Here is a 15,075-nt window from a genome sequence, read left to right as displayed (position 1 = left end):
TGAGCTGAAGGCAGAGGCTTTAACCCACTGAGCCACCCAGGCACCCCAACTTTGCTATATTTTTATTTAAATAGTTACTACTTACTGGATAAACCAGAGGCTTTTGTGCTATCACAATTTAAAAAATAAACCAGACTCCTGATTTCATGTCATTTTGGAACTTGCTGTGGCTGGTTGGATATTAATTAATAAATGTAGATTTATGTTACATAATATTAAAATTATAAAGTCAGTCCATCTCTTTTGGTGTCTTTTGCATCAATTGTATTTTACAATACTAGGAAAATGTTTTTTTTTCTGGAATTATAATATTAGTAGCAGTAATACTAGTATGAATAATTGTCAGATTTATTGATAGTATATTTTATTACATTTGTGCAACAGTCCTCAGAGGTTAGTTGTAGTTACCATTTGTTGATGAAAAAAGAATTTACATAACTTGCTCAGTATCATAGAGTTCATGAGTAATAGAGCCAGTATTTGAGCGCAGGCTCTAACTCCAATGCCCAAGCTTTTTATACCCTCTTCTGTTGTAAAGTACATGCATGGTGTTTTTAACCATTTACTAGGATTTAAATTTAGAACTAAGATTAACCTGTTAATATAGTTCATTGTAATAGGTGTTAAATTTTTTTATTGAGGTAAAATATATGTAACATACAATTTTCTTTCCTAACCTTTTTCAAGTGTACAGTGTAGTGAAATTATGTATATTCACATTGCTGTGTAGGTTTTGAAAATTATACTATTTGTGAGCTAAGCATCCACTTTTTAAAAAATTGTGTTATTCAGCGCCAACTTCAGATGCAGTTTTTAAGGTACTCATTTTTCTAGCTGACTTGAGAGGGATATTTTGGTCCTAATTTTGTTGAAGTATAATTTACACACAATAAAAGTCATCTATTTTCAGTATACCATTTGAATTTTGACAACTATACGTCCATGTTACTACAACTACAGTCAAGACATGGAAAGTTTCCAACACTTAAAAGTTTTCTTGTGGACCTTCGTAATTGATTCTCTCTCTAAACCCCGGGCAACTATTCATCTGCTTTTTGTCACTTTTGCCTTTAAAAACATTTTTTCTCATATAAATGGAATCATATACTATATAATCTATTGTTTGTGATTTCTTTCAATTAGCATAGTGTTTCTGAGATTCATCCATGTTAATGTATGTATCATTTCATTCCTGTTTAAGGCTGAAAAATACAGTATGGATATACCAGCTTGTTTGTCCATCTGCCACTTGATGGACCTATGAATTATTTCCCCAGTTAGATGTTTTTAACATTATTATTATTATTATTTTTTCAGAATCTTTCTGTTTGCCCTGAGGATGAATCGATTATCATGTCCTCTTTTGTTAACACTATGACTTCCCTGAGTGTAAAACAAGGTAAGTCTTCCAAATAAAAGCATATTTTCTCCTAATTAGATTTTCAGATTTGATTATTAAGGGGGGGATTTAACAGTTAATTTCTCTAGACTCATTTATTTTGGACACACTTACTCTGTTTTCTTTTGTCTTAGCTTTGTTCTCTCTGAAGCAAAGTTGCCAAAATAGGTGTATAATGATGTTTATAAAAATAATGAGAATTATGGCTTGAAATTTCTTATTATTCAGTAGATGGGGGAAAAAAACCCCAAAACATAATGAAGTATATATGTGGTCTAAGCATCATCTATGACAATAGTTGGTACCACTGATGAAATTATATTTAAAAAAGTACCAGGCACTCAAATATTATCCTATTTAATTCACATCAGTTTTAGAAAGCTGTTGTATTTGGTAGATTTGAAAACTCAAGGTTTGAGAGTTAACTCGATTTTGCCAAGCTCTAACAGGTATTAAGCGTCCCTACTAGTGCAGGGATTTTAAGTTCAGGTATGTCAATCCCAAATGTTGTATACTTGACTGCCTCTTCATTATTTGATACTTCATTCCAGCAGATTGCTATGATGTTTCAGTGTTGTAATCTTTAAGTAAAAGATATCTAAAACCTTGAACATTTCTGAGTAATAAATACATTTTAGTTTAATCAATCTTTATTGCACTTAAGTAGTGAAGTTATTGTGAAGTTGCCTGGTGATATTTGGTGTATAAAGAGTTACTTTGAGGAGTTTCACCATGCTGTCCATAGCTTCTGTTTATAGGATTTCTCAAGCTCTCTTCTAGCTTTTTTCAAAATTGGTATGTAAGCACACTGAGAAAGAGTTTAGGAGAGAAGTCTGTACTTTACACTTCTCTTAGCATAACTCCCTCCTTATATCAGCATCTTTATAGGATTTGAGAATGACTTCACTCTCTTAGCTATTCAGTTGCTTTTGTTTTTTTTAAGTGTACAGTTTAATAGTGTTTAGTATATTCACATAGCAGTGAATATAGCAGCCATCTCTAGAACTTTCTCATCTTGAAAACTGAAACTCCATAGCTATTAAAGAACACTTCCTGTTAACCTCTTGCCCCTGACATCTACCATCTACCATTATGAGTTTGACTACTCCAGGTACCTCATAAGTGGGATCATGCAGTATTTGCCTTTTTGGCACTGAGTTATTTCACTAGCATAATGTCCTGAGGGTTCAGCCCCACTATAGCATGTGTCAGAATTTCCTTCTTTTTAAAGGCTAACTAATGTACCACATTTCTTTCATCTATTCCTCTATTGATGGACATTTGGGTTGCTTCTGCCTTTTGGCTGTTGTGAATAATGCTGCTTTGAACATGGTATGCAAATACCTCTTTAAGACTCTGCTTATAATTCTTTTGTGTATATGGCCATAAGTGGAATTGTCTTAGATCTTATTAAATTTTAAAACTGATTGTATATTTGTGAAACATTAATTTGCTTTGTAATATTTTTTTCTATTATTGTAGTTGAAGATGGGGAAGTATTTGATTTCAGAGGAATGAGATTAGATTGGTTTAGATTACAGGTAAGAATAACTTAATTTGCATTGTCATTCCATTTGGGTAATGAATATTTTATTTTAGCTAACATGAAAATACTAATAAAAAAATTCATTGTTGTATACCTGTTGAAAAGACTAGTTTTGTTTAACTAACTATAGTTTTTACCTCATAGAAGAAACAGTTTTCTTAATTAAGATATAATCAACATATAACAATATGTTAGTTTCAGGTTTACAACATAATGATTCATTCATTCATATTGCAACATGATCATAATAAGTCTAGTTAACATCTATCACCACACATAGTTAGGAATTTTTTTTCTTCTGAGAACTTTTAAGATCTATTTTTCTTAGCAACTTTCAAATACGCAATACAGTTTTACTGATACAGTCATCATACTGTACATAACATCTCCAGGACTTACTTATTTTATAACTGGGAATCTGTAACTTTTGGTTACCCTCAACCATATTGCCCAACTCTGGTGCCCCACCTTTGGCAACCAGCAGTCCATTATCTACTGTGCATTTAGTTTTAAGTATTTGTTTTTTTAATTCCACATATAAATGAGTTCATTTGGTTTTTGACTTTCTGTGTCTGACTTTCTTCACCTAGTATATAATGCCTTCTGGGTCCACCCATGTTGTCACAGGTGGCAGGATTACCCCATTCTTTTGTTGAATAATATTCCTGTGTGTGTGTGTGTGTGTGTGTGTGTGTGTGTGTGTGTGTGTTTACACACCACCATTTCTTCATCTTTTTATCCACTGATTGCCACTTAGGCTATTTCCATGTCTTGGCTGTTGTAAATAGTGCTGCATATGAACTTGGGTTTATAGATATCTTTTTGAGTGAGTGTTTTCATTTCCTTCAGATAAATATCTAGAAATGGAATTACTGGATCACATGGTAATTCTAATTTTTTGAGGAGTCTCTATACTGTTTTCCCTAGTGGCTGCATCCATTTACATTCCCACCAGGAGTGCATGAAGGTTCCCTTTTCTCCACATTTTTGCCTTGTGTTTTTGTCAATAGCTTTTCTGATAGATGTGAGGTGACATCTCATTGTACTTTTGATTTGCATTTTCCTGATGATCAATGATGTTGAGCACCTTTTCATGTTCTTGTTAGCTATCTAGATCTATCTAGATGTCTTCTTTATGAAGGAGCAAGAACAAGCATCCAGCTCACAGGCTGTAGTTTACTGTCCCCTGATATAGTGCCAAAAGCTTCATTTTTCTGAAATGCCGAAATAAATGGTAGTAGACTTTAAAAGTTTTCATTTAATATATAATTCACATAAATAGTTTTAGAGGACTTTTAAGATTCAAGCTTAAAATCTTTGTATAACTGTAAATTTCATAATGAAATTTAATTCCCTATAAATTCTTCTAGTAATTATGTGAAAACTGTGGTGCAGTTTTTCAGTAACTGAATATTTTTGAAATATGTATATTTTAAAATAATAGTAGTATGTTCTCATTCTAAGATGTCAGAATACCCAGAGGTAAAGTAGTTTGTACTTTTACTTCCCACTTTCATACCTCAGAAATGCTTTTAATAAGTGGTTTATATCCGTTTAGGTTTATATCCATGTATCCAGTACATGGAATTGTACTATACACACCCACCTGCAACTTAAATTAATTTTTATTTGTTTAATTAAAAAGTAAAAACAAAACCAGTATGTGTTGGTGGAAGAGATTTTTAGATCAACCCAGTCTCAGGAAGGACTCCTAGAAAGAGCATACCTTTCTATTACCTGAGGTAATTTTGCCCTTAGGTTCCTTCCAACCTCAAAATACAAAGGCATTTTTCTCACACTTATTCTTTGTTCTATGGTTGCATACTTTTGGAGATGATTTTATAAATGAGGTTACAAGTATTAAGTAACTTGCCTGAGTTTGCAGAGTTGGTTAGTGGGAAATCAGGGAGGAACACTTAAAACACCACCACCCCAAAATATTAAATGTATATATATAATAGGTTTTTTTTTTCCCTTTAAAAATAAAGTTTAGGGGCGCCTGGGTGGCTCAGTGGGTTAAGCTGCTGCCTTCGGCTCAGGTCATGATCCCAGAGTCCTGGGATCGAGTCCCGCATCGGGCTCGCTGCTCAGCGGGAAGCCTGCTTCCCTTCCTCTCTCTCTGCCTGCCTCTCTGCCTACTTGTGATCTCTCTCTGTCAAATAAATAAATAAAATCTTTAAAAAAAAATAAAATAAAGTTTAGTGTGCCTGGGTGGTCTGGGATCAAGCCCCCTGCATTGGGCTTCCTCCTCTGCAAGGATCCTGCTTCTTCCTCTCCCACTGCTTGTGTTCCCTCTTTTGCTGTCTCTCTCTGTCAAATAAATAAATAAAATCTTAAAAAAAAATAAAGTATAGATATTAACATTTTATTTTAACAAAAGCTGTGAAACCGTATAGAAGTCAGAGCATATAAAATGAAAATAAAAGTGAAATTGCGGTGCTACAGGATGTACACATTTAAAATTTTGAAAGTCACTCATCATCAAAAAGCTTGAAGTATTTAAGTCTCCTGCTCTCAGTTTGTGAGAGTGCCTAAACCAACATTTGGGTTCAGAAAATTTTAGAGAGTTAAGGTACATTTCGAATTTGCCCTTATTAAATACTTTCAGGATTATTTACTTACTCATTTGGAGGATTCACTTGAGAATTTATCTGTGTTTAGTCATATGGCAGAATATAAAACATTTCTGTAGCATTAAGAGTGTAGAACTGGTATATCTAAGTTTTTTCTAAATTTTTATGAGATTATTATAATAATATCACCTGCTATATGATTCTTTCATGTGTTGTATTCTTGCTTTTATTAGTTTGCTAGGGTTGCTCTAACAGAGTATCAAAGCTAGTAGCTTAAACAACAGAAATTTATTATTTTATAATTCTGGAGGCTAGAAGTCCTAAATCGAGGTGTCAGCTGGGTTGATTCTTTCTTAGGGCTATGAGGGAAAATCTGTTCCAGGCTTTTTCCTAGCTCCTGGTAATTTGCTGGCAAACTTTGATGTGTTTTGGCTTGTAGATGAGTCACTCTAATTGCATTGTCCCTGTCTCTCTTTATACAGTCTTCTGTGCATATCTCTGTGTCCAAATTTTTCCTTTTTTATAAGGATTCCAGTGATAATGGATTAGGGTCCACTCTTACGACCTCATTTTTAACTTGATTGCCTCTGTAAAGACCCTGTTTCCAAATGAGGTTACATTCTGAGAAACTGGGGACTATGACTCCAGCATATTTTTAACCCATAACATTGCTCATAATCATGAGTGGGACATACAGCCACTTTCTACTGTATGACTCTTAATTTTTAGTGACAGTGGGCTAGAGCATACTAAGGAAGAAAATAGTGGGGCATGTAAGTAAGCCAGAGAAATCTTGTCTGAGGGAAAGGATAAAAGTGCAAGTTGTGAGGCAGTAGCCAAAATCCAGAACGTTAGCATAGGTGATGAAGAAAAGTTCCACACCTACAGACTAGGCCACAGGATACCAGAAATAAAATATTGAGCAGTATTATATAATCTGTAGTACAGAAGAGTACAGATCCTCTTTTAAGGATGTTATAAATCTGGCTGTGGAGATAGGCATTAAAGGTAATGAAAAATTAAATAGCAGTTGAAAATTTAAAAGATTAACTTAAAAGATGCTGTTGGCAGAATAGGATTATAAATTAACTGTAGTTTTCTTAGAAGGAAGAAAGCTTTTTTCAAGTTGGAATTGCCAATAATAATTTTACAGAGAAAGCATCATTTTGCCCAGACATTGAAAGATGGGTAGAAATTGAATAGGAAAATAAGCTTACACAGGAAAAGGGCAAACAATGAGGAAAGGATAAGTAAAGAAACTTTTTAGTGTTAAATATTACTACAAGAAGGAACAAATCTTCACAAGAGCGATGAATGATCTGATTCAATGATCAGATATAAAGATAAGAGTTCAGTATAAGCACATGGCCAGACAGGTGCACAGTTCTCTAGATATCAGTAATTCTTGAATAGTGCAGGACCAGAAGGGTAAGCCTTTGGGAGAATTTTAGAATTGCTTTTTGCATTCACTGGAGTCCTAATTTAATCCTTAAGTCATTGGTCTTTTTTAGGTCATTTTGATTTTTCTTGTTTTTTCTAGTCTTTAAAGAAGAATTCTTTGTCCATGTATTCTTTGTCATTTTTTTTCCTGCTTCCTCAGGCATCTTGTTCCCTTATGCATTCCCTAGTCTCTCTTTTTTTTTTTTTTGGCAGACAGATCACAAGTAGGCAGAGAGGCAGGCAGAGAGAGAGAGGAGGAGGAGGCAGGCTCCCTGCTGAGCAGAGAGCCCGATGTGAGGCTCGATCCCAGGACCCTAGGATCATGACCTGAGCCGAAGGCAGAGGCTTTAACCACTGAGCCACCCAGGTGTCCCTATTCCCTAGTCTCTTAATCATCTTTGGTTACTTTCATTTATCTTCTTCCCTTCTGTCATTAAATTTACTTAGGTTGTTCTTACCTTACTTTTATTTAAACCTTTTTTTTAAAGTGACCTGTTTTTCCTTTCATTGTTGTTAAATATTTCAAATGAGTCTTTTAAATTAATTTTGTCATTTTCTCACCATCCATGTTGTAGCCCCTTGCCATTGTAGGGGCTGAGATTTGGAAGGCAGCTATGCTCACCCCTATACCACCAACGCTGGGGGGCTGAGATTTGATTTTTATCCAGTTTACAAGGAAATAATTATTTAGTCTCTACTGTTTGATGGAAATTGGCAGAAGACATGGGGCCCCTGCATCAAGGACAAAGGATTTTATTCATTGCACAGGAAGCAGCATGAGCATCAACATATATGTATCATTTTTTTTCTCTTGCTTCCATGACCCAGATGAATGCTATGTATGCAGTAGGTTTGTGTTGCAGCTAAGGAACACTGAATTTGATGAACCCTCTGTTGTATCAACAGTAATCATACTAGCTCTTTGATCCAGAGGTAGATACTGCCTCATTTCCTCAAGTTTGGCAGCTAGCTGCAAGTATAAAGTACTTACAAGTACAAAGTACAAGTACTCTCAGAAATGGCCTGAGTAGTGAGTACTCTGAGCCTTGAATTCTTGCATATCGAAGATGTGTAGGCACACGTGAGATGCATGAAGGAGTATCTCACAACACCAGAATCCTGGCCATCTTTCGTAATTCTTCTGTTGCCTGCCTATCTAATGATTTCCCAGAAGAAACTCTTTTTAACTACCACCATTGTAGACGAGACCATCATAATGCTGTCTGGATTATTGCCACGACTGCCTCCTATTTCCTTTCTGTCCACTTTTCCCTAGTTCCCTCCTCCACATAGAATAATGTTTCTAAAACACAAGTTGATCACTGCACAGAACCTTTGGTTCACCAAAAGGTTTAAATTCTTTAATGTGTTTTGGAGGGGTCTACATGATCTGGTTGAATCTCTTCTTACACCATTTTCTTTCTCCTCTTTTCATTTTAACTGTAGCCACAGTGAACAGTATTTATTCTATAGACACTCTTTCTCTTCTTGTTTTGTGCCTTTCTGGAATGCCCACTGTCCGTGGACAGATTTTTCCTCTCTGATTTGGTACCCTTATAGTAGAATTTATTTCCCTGTAAACCTCTCATGATGGTTTTGGTTAAGTTCTATCACATTGCTCAACCTACACTAGTTTTTACGGTTTTCATTTCTTTTCTAGAATTCATCAATTAGTATAGTATGTTTTAATTACTATAATCTAAAACCTCAGTGAATTAACATGTACAACATTTACTTTCATCTGAGTGTATCACTTGTATTTTTTCTCTCAAACTAGATTGAAAATTTCTTTCGGTAGATCTAGCTTGACAATTTTTTTTATACTTTTGATATTATAACTTCCGTTCCTTTGGGGTTCTAGATGAATGACCCATATATAAGATTTTACTTTATGGGCAGTAGTATTTCAATTTATTTAAAGAATTTTTTGATAGGAATTTCAAGTTTGAGTCACTATTGACAGCTTTAAAAAGGTGATGCTACTGATACAACGTCAAAATAAACATCAAAAAATTTTTGATAATGTGGTTTTTTTTTTCCCCCCTGTAGAATGTCAAGGCTAAAATCATTGGTCTTTGCTTAAACTACTTTTGTTTTTTTACTTTCGCAGGCATATACTAGTGTTTCTAAGGCTTCACTTAGCCTTGCAGATCACAGAGAACTTGGAAAGATGATGAATACAATAATTTTTCATACAAAGATGGTAGATTCCTTGGTGGAAATGTTGGTGGAAACATCAGATCTCTCCATATTTTGGTATGTGGTAATTTTTTTTGTATCAGAATTTGACATTTTTAGTATGCAAAGATACCTTTGTTTATTGTTTTTATGATAGTGTTGTCCTTGAGACCATTCAGTAATAGCCTTTTTTTTTTTTTTAATTTATTTATTTGACAGACAGTGATCACAAGTAGGCAGAGAGGCAGGCAGAGAGAGAGGAGGAAGCAGGCTCCCCGCTGAGCAGAGAGCTCGATGTGGGGCTTGATCCCAGGACACTGGGATCATGACCTGAGCTGAAGGCAGAGGCTTTAACCTACTGAGCCACCCAGGCGCCCCCATGAGAGGTTTCTTAAAAAAACTGAAATAAAACAAACCAAACCAAAAAAAACAAACAAAAAAAACCCCTGAAACATAATTTGTCACTGAAACAAAATATATCACATGTCAAATTTGCAAGAATTTTAAGATTATTTGGAATCCTATACTGTTGTCTGACTTGAAAGGAAAATGGAACATTTTATGTTTACATGTATTTGAGCTACAGAAAGGTTCCTTTTGGTAAAAGAAAGCTACTGCAATTAAAAAATCCTGTTCCGGGGCGCCTGGGTGGCTCAGTGGGTTAAGCCGCTGCCTTCGGCTCAGGTCATGATCTCAGGGTCCTGGGATCGAGGCCCGCATCGGGCTCTCTGCTCAGCAGGGAGCCTGCCTCCCTCTCTCTCTTTCTCTGCCTGCCTCTCCATCTGCTTGTGATCTCTCTCTGTCAAATAAATAAATAAAATCTTTAAAAAAAAAAAAAATCCTGTTCCCCTTCCTTGGAAATAAAAATACTTTGAATAATGTTTAAAACTTGTGATTTTCAGTCATATTTAACTTTTATCCCTAAGTAACTTTTATCCATTTTTTTCTCATCACTTCCCTATTTTATCTGTTACATCCAAAATAAGTACATGTTTACTACTTGTCTTACTATTCCAAGATGTGCTACATTTTATTGACTCCTATTCTTTTATGTTTAATATCTCCAAAATCGGGAAGTAATTTAAAATTGATGGTACAGCATTGTTTAATTAACAGTGTTTTTCTTTCTTAGTGGTACAATAAAATAGTGGTTTTCTTACTAATTGATAGTGACTTGCCTTTGATAAGATTTGGTAGTGTGAGATTTGAATGTCATGTATCTATAAGCCATAGATATGGTTTATTCTTTGTTTAAATTTTTTATTTTAAAACTTACTATTATGCAAATTATATTTTTATTACTCTGTAATGATTGTTGGTATATAAAAGCTACTCTTTGGAAAAATAACTACTCACTTCTTAAGGGAATAAAGGCTACCAGTTGAATCCAGTTGGAATTGGAATCCAGTTAAATTAACTAAGTACTGTATCATAAAACTTTTAACTGTAAAAATGGTGATTCTAATTTTTAATTTGTTTCCTCATATAGTTTTTATAGCCGGGCTTTTGAGAAGATGTTTCAACAGTGTTTGGAGTTACCCTCTCAGTCAAGATATTCAATTGCATTTCCACTACTTTGCACTCATTTTATGAGTTGCACACATGAACTGTGTCCAGAAGAGGTAATTTTAGGATAGTACTGTGATTTATATGGTATGCAGAGTATACTAGACCAAACATGTAGCTGGCTAGATTTCATAATTACCTAATCTAGCTTCCTACCTAATTTTTCTTTATGCAGAATCAGAACGATGTTTTAATAGATTAAAATAAATGTAGTGTTTATTTGCATGGATGGATAAATGCACATACATATTTTTAAGAACATATCATAATGTTGCTTAAATTATAGTTATTAAATGACAGGTCAGGTATTCATATTTATGGTAAAGTTATATACAGTAATTAATTTTGTATGCTTACTTTTTCTCTTAAACTGTTATTGAAAAGAGTTGAAAATTGAATGTATAGATTACTGACTAAACATAAACATGTCAAAGAGGAATTTCACTCACTTGTTAATATGATAGATATGGTAAACAAAATTAACATTAGTATTTGTAAGACAGTTGCTTCTCGGCCTTTTGGCTAAGATCAAGTGTAGTATTTGTAAGACATACACACAGGCACACATAGTTATTAAATAATTGAACTACTCAGTAGTTTTATCAGTAATAAGTATCAAATATGTACTCAGTATTTCTTCTGATCTTTAAAGAAGAAATGTCACTTTGTAAGTGTGGTGAGACTATATATTAAAATTAAATGGTCTGTTTCTTTATAGTTTAACTTAGTGTTGAATCCCTTTACTTAGAACTACAGAACTTGGAGAAAAGAAACTGACAAGCAGTAGCATTATTACTATCTTGAAGCATTAGGTAACATCTGTTGTAGATTGTATTCCATTACTGCTTTGGAAGCGGACTCTGAGACAAGGTTAACCTGCAGGAAGTTTAGTAGGGACTGCTTTTAAGGTTGTTACCCGTGAGGATATCAACACCACCAAATTTAATACTTTTATACGGTTTTTAGATATAATAGATTTTATCCTGAAGCTTTATACCTAAGATATAGTATTAACTCTTCCTCATAATCATTTTTCCCATTAAATTACCCATGAAGTCCTCTTAATTTTATTTGTCTGGTTTCATTTCTTGAATCTGTCTTCTACTTTCCATTGCTTTAGTCACTCTTGTAGCTCAAATATGCAATACTCTTCATATGTACTCCTAAATAGTTCTCCTGTGTTCAGTATTTCTGCCTTTAATACTGTCTAATACACTGCCACCAGAGTGTCTCTTTCCTTCTTGAAGAATCCTCAGTGATTGTCTCTTGCATATGGAGAAGGTAAAAATTTCTCATCTAGGCATTTAAATCTTCAACAATTTGCACTCTGTTCCCATTTTTTTTCTTCTAAAAAACTGTGATTAAAATCTATCTATATCTGTCTGCATACAGACATATATAATGTTATGTATATGACCTAAAAGTGTGCCGTGTGTTATTTTTAAATGTGCAGTTCAGTGGCATTAATTAATTTCACAGTGTTGTGCAACCACCACTACTATCATTTCCAAAACTTTTGTCATCCCAAGCAGAAACCTTATAATTATTAAGTAGTAATTTCTCATTCCTCCAACTCTTGATATCCTCTAGTCTGTTTTCTGTCTCAAAAAATTTTGGTTAGTCTAGGTGGTTTATATAGGTGGAACTATGTAGTATTTGTCTTTTTGTATCTGGGTTATTTAACTTAGCATATTTCTGATGTCTCCCAGATTTTTATCTCCATCCCAGAGCTTTCAGATCTTGATTTTCTGGATATGCTGCTGGAATTTAGGTATTTTTAGCCATCTGAAATGTAACATGCCCATGATTCTCTGCATGTTACCCCATCACCATTTCCTTTGAGGCCTTTTCAAAAAGCCTTTGGGCTTCAGATATATCCAAACTCCAACCACTTATCATCATTGTCAAAGCCACATCTTTTTCCCTGCATTATTAATGTAGTTTCCTAAGTGGTCTTTCTGCTCCTGACATTGTTCTCCCAAAATCTGTTCTCAGTATTGTCGCCAGAGGCTGAGGCAGATCCTGGAGAGAGTTCAGTTATTATGTTTTTCATCCAATTTCAGCATTTCTGAGCGTTGAAGGGGAGTAGTGATAGCAGATTTGTATTTTAAATAAGTCTAGTATATTTGAAGAAATGCTAATTCAGTGCTTTGTATTGTTTTGAGGAATAAATGATAGTAAGGGGTTCAGGAGTCAGAATTTGGTTAAATAAAACCCTGAATGTTTATAATTTGAAAACTTTAAGTAAAGTGAACCAATATTTAATTGTATCTGAGCTGGGGATTCCTTTTGATTTGGCTTCCTTTTAAAGTTTTCAGGGGCATTTATAATAAAATACACTAAAATATCATGATAGATCATCTAGGAACCGTTACTTTAGGTGTTTAAGTATTTTTATATTCTTATATATTACATTTATTTATATATTGTATATTTACATTCATATTTGTGTATGAATATATTTATATTGTATATTTACATTTACTAGCAACATAGAAATACCATATGTAAACTGTATATTTGTTATGTAATTATGGAAGATCTGGTAAGGTAAACTTTAAAAAATTTCTCTCTTTATGAAGTATTATAAATTTGGAATGCAAAATTTTATGGCATTATATACTCAACTTTCCAGTTATCATTGACAAGAAAAGCCTATTAAATTATTATGATAGCCACCAAAACTAAAAGGTTACAGAATCCTGTAGAGAGAGATGGATGAATTTGAGTGAGTATATGTCTACATACACATATCTAATCTCTTGAAAATTAAAATAATGCTCCCCCCCCTCCAGTTGTGTTCAGAAAATGATGGTTAGCTTTTTTTTTCCTCTGGGTTGGAGAGTTTGATTTTAGGGAGTTGAATGCTTTGTGAATTTCTTTGTTTTACTGACCTCATGTCTAACAATTTTAATTAAATATTTAGGCTTTTCTGTAACTATGAAGTTATTTGTTGTGTCAAGATCTTTATATATATATATATGTATGTATAATATATATGTGTGTTTATGTGTGTATCAGTTAAGATTAGAAAACATTACTCTAAATATGTTCTTTCGCATCCTCTGTTTGATAGTTTAATTTTTAAGATCCAGGACCTTGCAAAAACTGAAAATTAAGTTAATAGTTTTTCATGTTAAAGAAAATACCGATACTCTAAGATCCCTCTAATCATACTTTACTTGTATAATCACCAAATACTTTACATCAGCTGTATAAATACAATATGGTAGGTTAGTTGTTCTAAGAGATAAAGGTGATCTAGAATGTTCCTTACCCCCACTCCTCAGTGTACAATAGACTTTATTTTCCATGTTTATTTAAAAAATATTTTAATTCAAACTGCTTTCTTATAACTTATTATCGTTGTTATTATTCTGCTTTGACAGCGACATCATATTGGAGATCGCAGTCTTTCCTTATGTAATATGTTCTTGGATGAAATGGCCAAACAAGCTCGAAATCTCATCACTGATATTTGCACAGAACAGTGTACTCTTAGTGACCAGGTAATAATTCACATGTTTTCTTACAGACAGGAAGTTTGTGTATAGAGTCAAGAAAATTAACTGTTAGCCAGTTATTTTTTTATTTTTCTGTCTTTTTCTTTAAACTCTTAGTAAATCTCATTACCTCATTCTTAGAAAACTCCATTTTTAGGTTTTTAAAAAAATTGCCACCATCTTTAGGATTACTTACTGTTTAAAATCTAGCCTGTAGCTTGGTGTTCATATACCTTCCTCATAGCTCAAAATGTCTACTTCACCTTGCAGTTGATGCTTTTTACCACCTAGTAGTTCTCACTAAATTCTGAACTTTACCTTCCAGTAAAATGTTCTCATTCTTTGCTTGCCTAGTCTGTTTTTACTTATCCTTTAAACTTTTGCTTTGATAATAACTTCCCCTATGAAGCTTTCTTCACACAAGATTTACCTATTTCTCTTTTCTACCAAGCTGTGTGAGCTCCCCAAGCTAGCTAGGTGAACTACATCTCACCTTAGTGCTAGATGGTATTTGCTACATTGTCTGGATTCACGTAAGGTTTGCTTAAATTGTTAGTGTTTTTTCAAAATAATTGGTTAATGTAAGATTTCATTTCTTTTTAAATAGTTGCTACCCAAGCATTGTGCCAAAACCATTAGTCAAGCAGTGAATAAGAAGTCAAAAAAACAGACCGGTAAGAAAGGGGAACCTGAAAGGGAAAAGCCAGGAGTTGAGAGTATGAGGAAAAACAGGCTGGTAGTGACCAAGTAAGCCATCCACTTTCATTATATCTTTTTGTTACAGGTAGAAATTTTTCATTTTTTGTATGGCATTAGTACTGAGGGAATGTTAGTAATTGTAAATTCTTAATTTCTCATTTATTATTATTA

At 33.8% G+C, this 15,075-nt stretch overlaps 1 protein-coding gene and 1 pseudogene across 2 annotated transcripts in view; both read left to right on the top strand.

Moving 5' to 3' along the window:
- Positions 1-15,075, top strand: part of NCKAP1 (NCK associated protein 1) — a 105,655-nt gene that overhangs the window by 57,828 nt on the left and 32,752 nt on the right. For both annotated transcript variants that reach the window (XM_047722373.1, XM_047722374.1), the window contains 6 exons: positions 1,318-1,399; positions 2,882-2,940; positions 9,069-9,214; positions 10,626-10,758; positions 14,092-14,211; positions 14,813-14,952. In XM_047722373.1, the coding sequence (XP_047578329.1) occupies positions 1,318-1,399; positions 2,882-2,940; positions 9,069-9,214; positions 10,626-10,758; positions 14,092-14,211; positions 14,813-14,952 (680 nt within the window). The remainder of the gene's footprint in view (positions 1-1,317; positions 1,400-2,881; positions 2,941-9,068; positions 9,215-10,625; positions 10,759-14,091; positions 14,212-14,812; positions 14,953-15,075) is intronic.
- LOC125096492 (uncharacterized) lies at positions 11,205-11,293 on the top strand (annotated as a pseudogene).

The sequence above is a fragment of the Lutra lutra genome, chromosome 3, assembly GCF_902655055.1.
Source record: "Lutra lutra chromosome 3, mLutLut1.2, whole genome shotgun sequence".
Lineage (NCBI taxonomy): Eukaryota > Metazoa > Chordata > Mammalia > Carnivora > Mustelidae > Lutra > Lutra lutra.
This window is presented reverse-complemented; position numbering and strand designations above follow the sequence as displayed.